Below are 17,197 nucleotides of genomic sequence, written 5' to 3'. Positions count from 1 at the left end.
GATTTTTTGTATAAGCAAGGATGTTTAACAAAAGCAAAAGGAAATATCTTAATCACTTTGTAAAGATTCCTGAGTGCATTCAATTTTAAACTGAAAAAGACATATCATTGCGAATTTAGTTTATTTTTTTAAAGTAAATAGGTACAGTTCGTGAAAAATTTCTACGGTTGTTAAAAAATTTAACCTAAAAGCTGTTCCTAAACAATAATTTGTTTGCGTGCACTCATAGGGTTATGAATAACTACCGATTCCGAGGTTAGCGAAAATTAGAGAGGATTCAAAAGGAAATGTCGCATATTGGACTTAAGGAGCTTAATGGGAGAAATGTAAAATGGAACTGGCTATTCTACTGGAACATTGTCTATACATGCAACAATTAAATGAAGAGAGGTTGGAAAAATTACGATGATGTCGGCAGACGCATTTGTTTCTGCTACAGATGTTCCTCCTATAATTTTGAAGGCAAGTTTCTGGATTCTATCTAAGAGACTCAGAGGAGTTCGAGGAGCATAGGAATTGCATGCCAAGTTTGGTCGAATGCAGTTTATTTAGACAACGAGCATGTGAGAAGAAGAAGAATTTTTTCCGAAGCGGCAAAATAATTTTATGGATTAAAAGTTTCAGACAAGAGGTCTTTAATGATTAAAAAAAAAATTATAGCCCTGGGGTATACCAGTATTTATTTTTTTAAGACTTATGGCCGCCCAGTATTACTTGTATTGAACGGTGGAAAAAGTAGCTCCTAATACAACGAAGAAGATAAACGTTGTTACTAACCTATATGTTATTCAAATCATTCACAATCATATTCAATTGCTTCTAACAACTAATGAATAATTTTTGGTATTTAATTTATTTGACTACCATATTACTTTTCTATTTTTACAGAAACCTTCAACCATATGAATTCATCCCAGGCAATGTTGTAAACCAGATCAATTCAAACCAAAGACGTCATAGTGAAATAATTCAAGATGAACCTTTTCGTCTCCCAGAAGTAGCTTGATAATGTTGATATCGTTGTAAAAATAAAATAATAAATATCATATAAAATGTATTCTTAATAAATTTATACTTTTCATGTGTGACATTATGCAATAAGAAACTATTTATCAATCATGTTTTAAGAGGAATATATTTATATGAATTGTGTGAAAAGTAATATAATATACAAATCTATGTATGTATGTCTACCCAAAAAATATAATGTACTTTTATGTAATAAGTCTAAGTAAATCTTTGAATTTAAAGTCGACTAAAATTTCTTGTTTCAGAACAGATTCAAGTTTTGAACAGAAGGTAAAGGTAACATGTTTAAGTTGACCTAAGTTCGTAACGCAACATTGAAAACGTTCGATTGAACAAAACGACCCTCGTTTAAATCCATTCAACTTCTGAACCTGAGTTTGACCACGATGTCAAAAAGTTGAAAATCCAGCTATTAAAACCACCAATATACTAAAATTAATTGGGACTCATTTCTATATAGAACATCCAACAAGCATTATGTAAATTTGAAAGCAAATTTATGTTCGGCAATAATAACCGTGAATGGAACAAATATATCCATTTTCACAAAAAAGTATTGCCACTTCAGCCCAACTATTTTTTATTTTCAGAAAAAGCTTCCAAAATGCCCAATATTCTTTATTTGCGAAAAAGAAATCAAACTCTTGACCCATTTTATTTTTCAGAAAAAGCTTCCCAAAAAAATAAACATCTTGAAATCTTTAAAGTAAAACACCATGAATTTCTTTTAATAAATTAATTTGATTTTTTTTCCTTTATTTTAACTTAAATTAACTTATTTACATAATGAAGACTTAAATTATTTGTTTTTTTTTTTGTACAATGGAAATGTTTTATCAGTCTAATTATTTATTAATTAATCTAAGTTTTTTACTAGACTAGGATTTTTTGAATTAATCTACTTCTTCTACTGTGGGTCCAGTGTGACCACCAAAGCCTCCAGATTGCTGACCACAACCTTGTGGACCACTTGCTCCTCCGCTGTGTATCTTTGTCATAATTGGACTGCAGATACTCGATATGCTCTTCATTTTGTCTTCGTATTCTTCTTTGTCGGCTAGTGTATTGGCATCCAACCATTTGATGGTCTCCTCACAAGCATCTCGGGCAGTTTGCTTTTCTTGCTGACTTATTTTGTCTCCAGCTTGGTCCAAGGCTTGCTTCACTCCAAACACATAACTTTCAAGAGTGTTGCGAGCTGCGATCTTCTGTCGTTGTTTTTCGTCTTCCTCTTGGAACCTTTCGGCCTCGTTGACCATTCTGTCGATTTCGGCTTGAGACAGGCGACCCTTGTCGTTCTTGATAGTTATATTCTTGGTATTGCCTGTTCCGGTTTCCTTGGCCGACACGTTCAAGATTCCGTTTGCATCCATGTCGAATGTGACTTCGATCTGTGGTGTACCTCTAGGTGCTGGCGGAATGCCCGAGAGATCGAATGTGCCCAGTATGTTGTTATCTTTCGTCATAACACGCTCACCTTCAAATACTTTGATGGTAACACCTGGCTGGTTGTCGGCATATGTGGAGAATGTTTGAGTCTGCTTGCAGGGAATCCTGCAGTTTCGTTCAATAATCTTTGCCATAACTCCTCCAGCTGTTTCGATACCAAGTGACAATGGTGCTACATCAACGAGAAGAACATCTTGGATTTGACTACTCTTGTCACCGCTAAGAATGGCTGCTTGGACGGCTGCTCCATAGGCAACTGCTTCATCTGGATTGATGGACAGATTCAATGATTTGCCGCAGAAGAACGACTGTAGAAGGTTCTGTACTTTAGGAATTCTCGTTGAACCACCTACAAGGACGATGTCATGGATCTGCTTTTTGTCCATTTTTGCGTCATTCAATGCCTTCTCAACTGGTTCTAGTGTTGCACGGAAGAGATCAGCGCAAAGCTCCTCGAAGCGAGCCCTTGTCACTCTGGTGTAAAAGTCAACTCCCTCAAACAAGGCATCGATTTCGATGGTAGCCTCCGTGCTCGATGACAATGTTCGTTTGGCTCTTTCAGCTGCTGTTCTCAAACGTCGAAGAGCTCGTGGATTGGAACGTAGGTCTTTCTTGTATTTGCGCTTGACCTCCTCTGCCAGATGAGTGACCAAACGGTTGTCGAAGTCCTCACCTCCCAAGTGTGTGTCGCCAGCCGTTGCCCTCACTTCGAATAGTGAACCTTCATCGATTGTTAATATGGAAACATCAAAGGTACCACCACCCAAGTCGAATATTAGGACATTTCGTTCACCAGATAGATTTTTGTCCAGTCCATAGGCTAATGCTGCTGCAGTTGGCTCATTGATGATTCTCAGAACATTGAGTCCAGCTATGGCTCCAGCGTCTTTGGTGGCTTGGCGCTGCGAGTCATTGAAATATGCTGGAACTGTGATTACTGCGTCTCTCACTGTCTCACCCAAGTAGGCTTCGGCTGTTTCCTTCATCTTCGTCAAGACCATCGAGCTTATCTCCTCAGGAGCAAATCTTTTGTGTTCTCCTTTGAATTCAACTCCGATCTTGGGTTTGCCATTATCGCTTACTACTTTGAATGGCCAGTGCTTCATGTCCTCTCGAATTTTCGGGTCATCATATTTGCGTCCAATCAACCTCTTTGCATCAAACACTGTGTTTTTGGGATTCATGGCAACCTGGTTCTTGGCGGCATCACCTATCAGACGCTCAGAGTCTGTGAATGCCACATAGCTGGGTGTTGTGCGGTTGCCTTGGTCGTTGGCAATAATTTCTACCTTGCCATGTTGGAAGACTCCAACACAGGAGTAGGTTGTTCCCAAATCAATTCCGATTGCTGGCATCTTGTTTTTGTTTTTTTCTATAGATTTATCTGTTATCACGTTCAAATTGATAATATTAAACTTTTTACTTTGAATATTACTTTTCAGTTAGGTAAACTATTTTATCACTTTTTAGTTTTAACTTTGAAACTTTTGTTAGACTTTGTTTTTCTTTTTTGTTTAAATAACGACTTGTTTATAACAACACTTCGTTCAATCTTTTTGATTTCAACTCTTTGAAATATTTTTCAATAATGACTTCGAAGAGAACGCAGACGGGTATTTATATGATTCTGCACGAAAAGAGAATATTCTCGAAATTGTATCTAGATGCTTGTGGAATTTTGTAGAAATATAATGAAAGTGGTTGTGGATTGAAGATTGAAAAGAGAGTACATTTAAGAGAGAGCAAAATGAGGGAGTGTATGTATAGTAGATTGTAGATATTTCTCCTCCTCGAATTGTATAGATATCAAGTTAAGAGAATGGTTACGCACTTTTTTATTTTTTATTTAAAGTTAGAGCTGTAAGAGTATTTATTTGAAGCATGAACATAAAATGTAGAAATAAGTTAAATCAAAACAGAGAACCACACGCAATGTTTTTGTTTATGAATGACGAAGGGGAATCGTGAGATTCTTTTCTCTTTCCTTTTACCTACGTATAAAGAAATACATTCTACCACCGGTAGTCACACAGTCATACTTGTTGTTTTTGTTTGTTATTCTTTGCCTATTGTTTTCGTAACAAATAAAAGAAAAGAGATTGAAAAATTACGAGAGAGGAAAATTCAATGTCTAGAAATTTCTGTTTCTAGAAATTTCGAAATTTATTTTTGAAGGTCCTGCGTCCTTGTCTGTGATATTATCATCGTTTGGTGGTTGTGGTCAGCAATCTGGAGGCTTTGGTGGTCACACTGGACCCACAGTAGAAGAAGTAGATTAATTCAAAAAATCCTAGTCTAGTAAAAAACTTAGATTAATTAATAAATAAGTAGACTGATAAAACATTTCCATTGTACAAAAAAAAAACAAATAATTTAAGTCTTCATTATGTAAATAAGTAATTTTATGTTAAAATAAAGGAAAACAAATCAAATTAATTTATTTAAAGAAATTCATGGTGTTTTACTTTAAAGATTTCAAGATGTTTATTTTTTTGGGAAGCTTTTTCTGAAAAATAAAATGGGTCAAGAGTTTGATTTCTTGAAAATGAAGGTTCTTCTGGGCTTTTGCAAATAAAGGAGATTCAGATTGGGCATTTTGGACGTTCGGCGGCCATCAATGAAATTGGTGTCAAATGAAAGAACTATAACGTAGAAAAAAATTTTAAATATGGATGTGTCCTTGCATAATTGCATTTAGAATACCTATGTATTTGTGTTTTTAATGCATTGTGAAATGTGTGAAGGAACATGATGCTTTGATATTTTCTGTGAGTTTGAAGGCTTGAACATGGGCATTTTAAACCAAGCATATGTTTGGTGTATGATAATGATAACTCAAAAAAATATACTGTAAAACAGCATTTAGTAATATTGAGCTAAATAATTGCATTCAGTATCACCTTTCGCCCTGATGCTGGAACATCTCTCATATTATAGAAGTAGTGTTCAAACATTCACTTTTGCAGTTTTAATGGGCTCAATTTCAAATAACATAAAAATTGTTTTTAAAATAATTAAACAACATCTGCAATCAAAGTGCCCTCCAAAACAAGTATAATTGCATTTGTTTTATTGAAATGCATTTTTATAAAAAAAAATTCAAAATCGTAGGGCTGTTTTTTTAATTGGTATGCCATTTTGTAGAAATCACTAATCAACATCTAAAACCAAAATTTCAAAAAAAATTAATTATTTTTTTCAAAATTTTATTTAAAAAGAGCGGTTCTATGGCAGGTTCCGTTAATACCTAATGATTAAAAAAAATTGTTTTTTCATTTAAAGATAGACCTTGTCTTGAAACTTACATTTGAATTTTTTTTACTAAAATTGATATATCACAGGTACCGTTATTTTTGGTCCAAAAAAAATTAATTCCAAAAACCCCTCTAGAGAGTCGCTAAATAAGGCTACATACCAAGTTTGACATTAATCGGTTCATCCGTTTAGGCTGTAGCTTCGTATACAGACAGACAGACGGGACCCACTTTGTTGGCATTCTCTATCATCGTAATGTCAATGGAATTCATACAAATAATTTAAGTTTTAGAAGCTTATCAGTTGAAACAATACAACTCTTGGTTTCTTTGTTAACAATAAAAATACTTATATGTATCCAAGTTGTTACAAGAGTTGCAACATGCAATAGTGTATTTTTATTCACTCATTTATGAGGGTATTTATACATTTTTGAAGTTGTTCCACTACATCCTAATGAGTCTTGCCTAAAAATGCGAAAATTTAGTTAACTTTCTAATTAATCGAAGGGGCCGACTTAAAAAAACATTTTTGGTATGTGTACCTAGTTCTTCAGTTGTCAGCCCCCCTGGCCGACTACAGAAGACCATATCCTTTTTTTTTTTTCATTTTGTTTATTTTTAAATAAAAATCGAATTAAAATCCATAGGTAGGTATATGTAAAACATTTTAATATTATTTAAAAAAAAACCTTTGGTGCCAGGAAACATTTTTTATTAGGTATGTTTTTCATTTTAATTTAAACACATATGAATCATCACTATTTTCATTCATTTCATAAACATCATCTCTCAAATATAGGCGTTTCATACCAATGCCTTTTATTTGCAGAAGACTACCAAACAAATTCTAAATTTATCAATTTATGAAAAACATAAAACTAAAAATAGCTAATAGCAAAGACATTTTAAATCCAGTGGCGAAACTAGCCCTTTGAGGGCCCTGTATCCACATTTTCTTGGAGGCCCCCTTCATCTCCTAGACTTGGATACAGCCTTAAGCCTTAACAACATTGCATTGGTTCCGACTGTTTTGCAGAAATTTGAAGTAAGATAAATGTGGATAGATAAATGTGGATAGATAAATGTGGATAGATAAATGTGAATCGATAAATGTGGATAGATAAATGTGGATAGATAAATGTCGCTAGATAAATGTCTCTAGATAAATGTCGATAGACAAATGTGGATTGATAAATGTGGATAGATAAATGTGGATAGATAAATGTGGATAGATAAATGTCTCTAGATAAATGTCGATAGATAAATGTGGATTGATAAATGTGGATAGATAAATGTGGATTGATAAATGAGGATCGATAAATGTGGATAAATAAATGTGGATAAATAAATGTGGATCGATAAATGTGGATAGATAAATGTGGATAGATAAATGTGGATAGATAAATGTCGATATATAAATGTCTCTAGATAAATGTCGATAGATAAATGTGGATTGATAAATGTGGATAGATAAATGTGGATCGATAAATGTGGATAGATAAATGTGGATAGATAAATGTGTATAGATAAATGTCGCTAGATAAATGTCGATAGATAGTGGTATAATCGGGTTTTTGGATTTTTTTTTCAAAATTCCGAGAAAATCCAGTTTAAAGTTCGGGTAAATTGTTTTTTTCGAAAAATTTCCGAACCTTTGAACGCTCCTCGAAGCTAAACCGCTTGTATGAAATTTTTGGCAGTGATGCCAAATGGTAGCTTGTGTCATGGGCTTACGCTTTGCACATTGTTAGATTTTTAAAAAGCTCATCTTCCATGTTAAACCGCCAAATCATGCCTATTTTTTCAGCATCGGGCTTAACTTTTTTTAACCTTTAAGTTCTCCCAGTTTGAGAACCCGTGGACCTACAGTGATGGGAGTTGTACCCAAATGTAGGTTAGAGTCCCCGTTACCTTTGGGTATCAAAAAAATTTTTTTACCCTTTTTCAAAATCCCGAGATATAGGCGTTGGAAGTTGGGGGTTCGAAAAAGCTTCTGGGAGCTGGATTGATAAATGTGGATAGATAATTGTCGCTAGATAAATGTCTCTAGATAAATGTCGATAGATAAATGTGGATTGGTAAATGTGGATAGATAAATGTGGATAGATAAATGTGGATCGATAAATGTGGATAGATAAATGTGGATCGATAAATGTGTATAGATAAATGTGGATAGATAAATGTGGATCGATAAATGTGGATAGATAAATGTGGATCGATAAATGTGTATAGATAAATGTGGATAGATAAATGTCGATAGATAAATGTCGATAGATAAATGTGGATATATAAATGTCGATAGATAAATGTGGATAGAAAAATGTCGATAGATAAATGTCGAAAGATAAATGTGGATAGATAAATGTCGATAGATAAATGTGGATACATAAATGTCGATAGATAAATGTGGATAGATAAATGTGGATAGATAAATGTCGATAGATAAATGTCGATAGATAAATGTGGATCGATAAATGTGGATAGATAAATGTGGATCGATAAATGTGGATAGATAAATGTGGATAGATGAATGTGGATCGATAAATGTGGATAGATAAATGTGGATCGATAAATGTCGATAGATAATTGTGGATTGATAAATGTGGATAGATTAATGTCGATAGATAAATGTGGATAGATAAATGTGGATCGATAAATCTGGATAGATAAATGTGGATCGATAAATGTGGATAGATAAATGTGGATCGATAAATGTGGATAGATAATCCATGATAATAGATAAATCCAAATCCAGAAATCCAAAAACCCGATTATACCACTATCTATCGACATTTATCTAGCGACATTTATCTATTCACATTTATCCATCCACATTTATCTATCCACATTTATCGATCCACATTTATCGATCCACATTTATCAATCCACATTTATCCACATTTATCTATCCACATTTATCAATCCACATTTATCTAGCGACATTTATCTATCCACATTTATCAATCCACATTTATGTATCGACATTTATCTATCCATATTTATCGATCCACATTTATCGATTAACATTTATCTATCCACATTTATCAATCCACATTTATCTATCGACATTTATCTAGAGACATTTATCTAGCGACGTTTATCTATTCACATTTATCTATCCACATTTATCTATCCACATTTATCGATCCACATTTATAGATGAATGTGGATCGATAAATGTGGATAGATAAATGTGGATCGATAAATGTCGATAGATAAATGTGGATAGATAAATGTCGATAGATAAATGTGGATAGATAAATGTCGATAGATAAATGTGGATCGATAAATTTATCTATCGACATTTATCTGGGGACATTTATAAATCGACATTTATCTTGAGACATTTGTCTAGAGACATTTGTCTAGAGACATTTGTCTAGAGACATTTGTCTAGAGACATTTATCTATCGACATTTATCTATCCACATTTATCTATCCACATTTATCTATCCACATTTATCTATCCACATTTATCGATCCACATTTATCTATCGACATTTATCTATCGACATTTATCTATCCACATTTATCGATCCACATTTATCTATCCACATTTATCTATCGACATTTATCGATCCACATTTATCGATCCACATTTATCGATCCACATTTATCTATCCACATTTATCGATCCACATTTATCGATCCACATTTATCTATCGACATTTATCGATCCACATTTATCGATCCACATTTATCGATCCACATTTATCTATCCACATTTATCTATCCACATTTATCTATCCACATTTATCGATCCACATTTATCTATCGACATTTATCGATCCACATTTATCTATCCACATTTATCGATCCACATTTATCTATCCACATTTATCTATCCACATTTATCGATCCACATTTATCTATCGACATTTATCGATCCACATTTATCGATCCACATTTATCGATCCACATTTATCTATCCACATTTATCTATCCACATTTATCGATCCACATTTATCGATCCACATTTATCGATCCACATTTATCTATCGACATTTATCGATCCACATTTATCGATCCACATTTATCTATCGACATTTATCTATCGACATTTATCTATCCACATTTATCGATCCACATTTATCTATCGACATTTATCTATCCACATTTATCGATCCACATTTATCTATCCACATTTATCGATCCACATTTATCTATCGACATTTATCTATCCACATTTATCTATCGACATTTATCTATCCACATTTATCGATCCACATTTATCTATCCACATTTATCGATCCACATTTATCTATCGACATTTATCTATCCACATTTATCGATCCACATTTATCTATCCACATTTATCTATCCACATTTATCAATCCACATTTATCTATCCACATTTATCAATCCACATTTATGTATCGACATTTATCTATCCACATTTATCGATCCACATTTATCGATCCACATTAATCTATCCACATTTATCTATCCACATTTATCGATCCACATTTATCTATCCACATTTATCGATCCACATTTATCGATCCACATTTATCTATCGACATTTATCGATCCACATTTATCGATCCACATTTATCGATCCACATTAATCTATCCACATTTATCTATCGACATTTATCGATCCACATTTATCTATCCACATTTATCGATCCACATTTATAGATGAATGTGGATCGATAAATGTGGATAGATAAATGTCGATAGATAAATGTGGATAGATAAATGTCGATAGATAAATGTGGATAGATAAATGTGGATAGATAAATGTGGATAGATAAATGTGGATAGATAAATGTGGTTAGATAAATGTGGATCGATAAATCTGGATAGATAAATGTGGATCGATAAATCTGGATAGATAAATGTCGATAGATAAATGTGGATTGATAAATGTAAATCGATAAATGTGGATAGATAAATGTGGATAGATAAATGTGGATAGATAAATGTGGATCGATAAATGTGGATAGCTAAATGTCGATAGATAAATGTGGATAGATAAATGTGGATAGATAAATGTGGATTGATAAATGTGGATAGATAAATGTGGATAAATGTGGATTGATAAATGTAATCGATAAATGTGGATAGATAAATGTGGATAGATAAATGTGGATAGATAAATGTGGATCGATAAATATGGATAGATAAATGTCGATAGATAAATGTGGATAGATAAATGTGGATAGATAAATGTGGATAGATAAATGTCTCTAGATAAATGTCGATAGATAAATGTGGATAGATAAATGTGGATAGATAAATGTGGATAGATAAATGTCTCTAGATAAATGTCGATAGATAAATGTGGATAGATAAATGTGGATAGATAAATGTGGATAGATAAATGTGGATCGATAAATGTGGATAGATAAATGTGGATCGATAAATGTCGATAGATAAATGTCGATAGATAAATGTGGATCGATAAATGTGGATAAATAAATGTCGATAGATAAATGTCGATAGATAAATGTGGATCGATAAATGTGGATTGATAAATGTCGATAGATAAATGTGGATCGATAAATGTGGATCGATAAATGTGGATAGATAAATGTGGATAGATAAATGTGGATAGATAAATGTGGATCGATAAATGTGGATCGATAAATGTCGATAGATAAATGTGGATAGATAAATGTCGATAGATAAATGTGGATAGATAAATGTCGATAGATAAATGTCGATAGATAAATGTGGATAGATAAATGTGGATTGATAAATGTGGATAGATAAATGTGGATAGATAAATGTGGATAGATAAATGTGGATCGATAAATGTGGATAGATAAATGTGGATCGATAAATGTCGATAGATAAATGTGGATCGATAAATCTGGATAGATAAATGTGGATCGATAAATGTGGATAGATAAATGTCGATAGATAAATGTGGATAGATAAATTTCGATAGATAAATGTGGATCGATAAATGTGGATAGATAAATGTGGATAGATAAATGTGGATAGATAAATGTCGATAGACAAATGTCGATAGATAAATGTCGATAGACAAATGTGGATAGATAAATGTCGATAGATTAATGTGGATAGATTAATGTGGATCGATAAATGTGGATCGATAAATGTGGATAGATAAATGTCGATAGATAAATGTGGATAGATAAATGTCGATAGATAAATGTGGATCGATAAATGTGGATAGATAAATGTGGATAGATAAATGTGGATAGATAAATGTGGATAGATAAATGTCGATAGATAAATGTCTCTAGACAAATGTCTCTAGACAAATGTCTCTAGACAAATGTCTCTAGACAAATGTCTCAAGATAAATGTCGATTTATAAATGTCCCCAGATAAATGTCGATAGATAAATGTGGATTGATAAATGTGGATAGATAAATGTCGATAGATAAATGTCTCTAGACAAATGTCTCTAGACAAATGTCTCTAGATAAATGTCTCTAGATAAAAGTCGCTAGCTAAATGTCGATAGATAAATGTCGATAGATAAATGTGGATTGATAAATGTGGATTGATAAATGTGGATAGATAAATGTGGATAGATAAATGTCGATAGATAAATGTGGATTGATAAATGTGGATAAATAAATGAGGATTGATAAATGTGGATAGATAAATGTGGATAGATAAATGTGGATAGATAAATGTCGATAGATAAATGTCGATAGATAAATGTCGATTGATAAATGTGAATTGATAAATGTGGATAGATAAATGTGGATAGATAAATGTGGATAGATAAATGTCTCAAGATAAATGTCTCAAGATAAATGTCGATTTATAAAAGTCTCGAGAGAAATGTCTCGAGAGAAATGTCTCATGATAAATGTCTCGAGAGAAATGTCTCGAGAGAAATGTCTCGAGAGAAATGTCTCGAGAGAAATGTTTAGAGAGAAATGCCACGAGAAAAATGTCTCGAGAGAAATGTCTCGAGAGAAATGTTTAGAGAGAAATGTCTCGAGAGAAATGTTTTGAGAGAAATGTCTGGAGAGAAATATCTCGAGAGAAATGTCATGAGACATTTCTCATGAGAAATGTCTCGTTGGACATTTCTAATGAGAAATTTCTCATGAGAAATGTCTCATGAAAAATGGCTCATGAGATATGAGACATATCCCATGTCTAATGAGACATGTACCATGAGACATTTCTCATGAGACATGTCTCATGAGACATATCCCATGAGACATGTCCCAAGAGTCACACTTACCGGTGCCAGGAGCTGACTGTCGATGTTATTTCGTTGACGACCGCAGCCAAACTGAATATTGTGAGTGGTGTGTGGCCCTATTTATAGCAAAATATGATCCTCCCGCAAAAATGTTTAATTCTATTTCCTTTTTTGTTTAGTAGTAGGTACACTCCGCCCCTGGGTGTGGTGTTTTAAGTTTTTTTTTTTTTTTCTTGATAGACAAAGTCAGATTGGTAGGGTTTTCAGAGCCATCCTTTGCTAGTTTTGTGTGGCATGATTCTGGAGGGTGGACCCTCCAGAACATTTTTATTTATATTTTTTTATTTATTAGCCTACTTCCGATACGATAATCGGAAATAGGCTAAAATTGATTTGGGGTAATTTGACCCCCCAATACCCCTTTTCTATTATAATCAAGTTCTATTTGAGGTTTATAGATTTATGTGAATTTTTTTATAAACGTCTTGTGCTCTGGTCTCTTGGGGGCCCCTATAATTCGGGGGCCCTGTTACATTGATACAGCTGATACAGCAGCAGCTACGCCTCTGTTTAAATCAGTATAGCATAATTATCAGTTCATATCGACGCTATAAAGATTTGCTGAGATTTCAAGAATTGCCTTCCTACTTATCATCCAAATGCCCATTCAAATACAAGTCGTGAAAATTATACATATCCAAAAGCACTAAGTCAAAATTTAGGTTACTTGACATTTTGATGCAATTTTCTTTGCAAATAGCTAGTTTAACTAACTCTTAATGAAGACACTCTATGGTATGGTACAGCACTCTAGGTACCTATGTATGTATTATACACCTAACCTGTGATAGATGATATTTTTTTTAATTTAACTAGTCTAATAAATGTTGCGTTAAGTTAGTTTTTTTTTATATATGGACGACAAAAAGAAAAACACCAAATGATGATAATACCACAGACAAGGACGCAGGAAGCAGGACCTTCAAAAATGAGGGTCGAAATGTCTAGAAACAGAAATTTCTAGACATTGAATTTTCCTCTTTCGTAATTTTTCAATCTCCTTTCTTTTATTTGTTACGAAAACAATAGGCAAAGAATATCAAACAAAAACAACAAGTATGACTGTGTGACTACCGGTGGTGGAATGTATTTCTTTATACGTAGGTAAAAGGAAAGAGAAAAGAATCTCACGATTCCCCTTCGTCATTCATAAACAAAAACATTGCGTGTGGTTCTCTGTTTTGATTTAACTTATTTCTACATTTTATGTTCATGCTTCAAATAAATACTCTTACAGCTCTAACTTTAAATAAAAAATAAAAAAGTGCGTAACCATTCTCTTAACTTGATATCTATACAATTCGAGGAGGAGAAATATCTACAATCTACTATACATACACTCCCTCATTTTGCTCTCTCTTAAATGTACTCTCTTTTCAATCTTCAATCCACAACCACTTCCATTATATTTCTACAAAATTCCACAAGCATCTAGATACAATTTCGAGAATATTCCCTTTTCGTGCAGAATCATATAAATACCCGTCTGCGTTCTCTTCGAAGTCATTATTGAAAAATATTTCAAAGAGTTGAAATCAAAAAGATTGAACGAGGTGTTGTTATAAACAAGTCGTTATTTAAACAAAAAAGAAAAACAAAGTCTAACAAAAGTTTCAAAGTTAAAACTAAAAAGTGATAAAATAGTTTACCTAACTGAAAAGTAATATTCAAAGTAAAAAGTTTAATATTATCAATTTGAACGTGATAACAGATAAATCTATAGAAAAAAACAAAAACAAGATGCCAGCAATCGGAATTGATTTGGGAACAACCTACTCCTGTGTTGGAGTCTTCCAACATGGCAAGGTAGAAATTATTGCCAACGACCAAGGCAACCGCACAACACCCAGCTATGTGGCATTCACAGACTCTGAGCGTCTGATAGGTGATGCCGCCAAGAACCAGGTTGCCATGAATCCCAAAAACACAGTGTTTGATGCAAAGAGGTTGATTGGACGCAAATATGATGACCCGAAAATTCGAGAGGACATGAAGCACTGGCCATTCAAAGTAGTAAGCGATAATGGCAAACCCAAGATCGGAGTTGAATTCAAAGGAGAACACAAAAGATTTGCTCCTGAGGAGATAAGCTCGATGGTCTTGACGAAGATGAAGGAAACAGCCGAAGCCTACTTGGGTGAGACAGTGAGAGACGCAGTAATCACAGTTCCAGCATATTTCAATGACTCGCAGCGCCAAGCCACCAAAGACGCTGGAGCCATAGCTGGACTCAATGTTCTGAGAATCATCAATGAGCCAACTGCAGCAGCATTAGCCTATGGACTGGACAAAAATCTATCTGGTGAACGAAATGTCCTAATATTCGACTTGGGTGGTGGTACCTTTGATGTTTCCATATTAACAATCGATGAAGGTTCACTATTCGAAGTGAGGGCAACGGCTGGCGACACACACTTGGGAGGTGAGGACTTCGACAACCGTTTGGTCACTCATCTGGCAGAGGAGTTCAAGCGCAAATACAAGAAAGACCTACGTTCCAATCCACGAGCTCTTCGACGTTTGAGAACAGCAGCTGAAAGAGCCAAACGAACATTGTCATCGAGCACGGAGGCTACCATCGAAATCGATGCCTTGTTTGAGGGAGTTGACTTTTACACCAGAGTGACAAGGGCTCGCTTCGAGGAGCTTTGCGCTGATCTCTTCCGTGCAACACTAGAACCAGTTGAGAAGGCATTGAATGACGCAAAAATGGACAAAAAGCAGATCCATGACATCGTCCTTGTAGGTGGTTCAACGAGAATTCCTAAAGTACAGAACCTTCTACAGTCGTTCTTCTGCGGCAAATCATTGAATCTGTCCATCAATCCAGATGAAGCAGTTGCCTATGGAGCAGCCGTCCAAGCAGCCATTCTTAGCGGTGACAAGAGTAGTCAAATCCAAGATGTTCTTCTCGTTGATGTAGCACCATTGTCACTTGGTATCGAAACAGCTGGAGGAGTTATGGCAAAAATTATTGAACGAAACTGCAGGATTCCCTGCAAGCAGACTCAAACATTCTCCACATATGCCGACAACCAGCCAGGTGTTACCATCAAAGTATTTGAAGGTGAGCGTGTTATGACGAAAGATAACAACATACTGGGCACATTCGATCTCTCGGGCATTCCGCCAGCACCTAGAGGTACACCACAGATCGAAGTCACATTCGACATGGATGCAAACGGAATCTTGAACGTGTCGGCCAAGGAAACCGGAACAGGCAATACCAAGAATATAACTATCAAGAACGACAAGGGTCGCCTGTCTCAAGCCGAAATCGACAGAATGGTCAACGAGGCCGAAAGGTTCCAAGAGGAAGACGAAAAACAACGACAGAAGATCGCAGCTCGCAACACTCTTGAAAGTTATGTGTTTGGAGTGAAGCAAGCCTTGGACCAAGCTGGAGACAAAATAAGTCAGCAAGAAAAGCAAACTGCCCGAGATGCTTGTGAGGAGACCATCAAATGGTTGGATGCCAATACACTAGCCGACAAAGAAGAATACGAAGACAAAATGAAGAGCATATCGAGTATCTGCAGTCCAATTATGACAAAGATACACAGCGGAGGAGCAAGTGGTCCACAAGGTTGTGGTCAGCAATCTGGAGGCTTTGGTGGTCACACTGGACCCACAGTCGAAGAAGTAGATTAATTCAAAAAATCCTAGTCTAGTAAAAAAAACTTAGATTAATTAAAAAATAAGTAGACTGATAAAACATTTCCATTGTACAAAAATAATTAATTTAAGTCTTCATTATGTTAATAAGTTAATTTAAGTTAAAATAAAGAAAAAATCTAATTTATTTTTTAAAAAAAATTAATTGTGTTTTACTTTAAAGATTTCAAGATGTTTATTTTTTGGGAAGCTTTTTCTGAAAAAGAAAATGGGTCAAGAGTTTGATTTCTTGAAAATGAAGGCTCTTCTGGGCTTTTGCAAATAGAGGAGAATAGGCATTTTGGACGATCGGTGGCCATCAATGAAATTGGTGTCAAATGAAAGAACTATAACTTAGAAAAATTTTTTACTATGAACATTTCGCTGTATTGCATTAAGAATACCTATTAGTGTTTTTAATGCATCTTGAAATGTGTGCAGGGCAATGGACAAATTGAATTATATTTTTATTTTAAAAATAAAATATGATGCTCTGATAATTTCTGTGAGTTAATAGGCTTTAATCTTGAATATATGTTAGCATTTTAAACCAAGCATATCTGTGGCGTATGATAACTCAAAAAAAAGATACTGCATTTAGAAGAAT

The 17,197-nt window shown here is 34.2% G+C and overlaps 3 protein-coding genes across 5 annotated transcripts in view; 2 read left to right on the top strand and 1 right to left on the bottom strand.

Moving 5' to 3' along the window:
- The window catches only part of LOC129913861 (cystinosin homolog), a 36,574-nt gene extending 35,538 nt beyond the window's left edge, over window positions 1-1,036 (top strand). For all 3 annotated transcript variants that reach the window (XM_055992794.1, XM_055992792.1, XM_055992793.1), the window contains exon 9: window positions 889-1,036. In XM_055992794.1, coding sequence (XP_055848769.1) covers window positions 889-1,006 — 118 coding nt within the window. In that variant the 3' untranslated portion in view covers window positions 1,007-1,036. The remainder of the gene's footprint in view (window positions 1-888) is intronic.
- An 841-nt stretch (window positions 1,037-1,877) lies between these two features.
- LOC129914002 (major heat shock 70 kDa protein Ba-like) lies at window positions 1,878-4,072 on the bottom strand. Its single transcript, XM_055993024.1, has one exon. It carries the CDS (start codon window positions 3,831-3,833, stop codon window positions 1,923-1,925), a length of 1,911 nt encoding a protein of 636 aa, XP_055848999.1. The 5' UTR covers window positions 3,834-4,072; the 3' UTR covers window positions 1,878-1,922.
- Window positions 4,073-14,499: 10,427 nt separating this feature from the next.
- LOC129913981 (major heat shock 70 kDa protein Ba) lies at window positions 14,500-16,685 on the top strand. The gene has a single exon (XM_055992997.1). It carries the CDS (start codon window positions 14,677-14,679, stop codon window positions 16,585-16,587), a length of 1,911 nt encoding a protein of 636 aa, XP_055848972.1. The 5' UTR covers window positions 14,500-14,676; the 3' UTR covers window positions 16,588-16,685.
- The last annotated feature ends 512 nt before the right edge of the window (window positions 16,686-17,197 follow it).

Source organism: Episyrphus balteatus, chromosome 3, assembly GCF_945859705.1.
Source record: "Episyrphus balteatus chromosome 3, idEpiBalt1.1, whole genome shotgun sequence".
NCBI classification, from domain to species: domain Eukaryota; kingdom Metazoa; phylum Arthropoda; class Insecta; order Diptera; family Syrphidae; genus Episyrphus; species Episyrphus balteatus.
Note: the sequence above shows the minus strand (reverse complement) of the source record. Positions and strands in the feature narration are given on the sequence as shown.

Bases quoted from the DNA above. Each gene is read 5' to 3' on its own strand.
- LOC129913981 (XM_055992997.1), top strand. From the start codon at position 14,677: ATGCCAGCAATCGGAATTGATTTGGGAACAACCTACTCCTGTGTTGGA.
- LOC129914002 (XM_055993024.1), bottom strand. From the start codon at position 3,833: ATGCCAGCAATCGGAATTGATTTGGGAACAACCTACTCCTGTGTTGGA.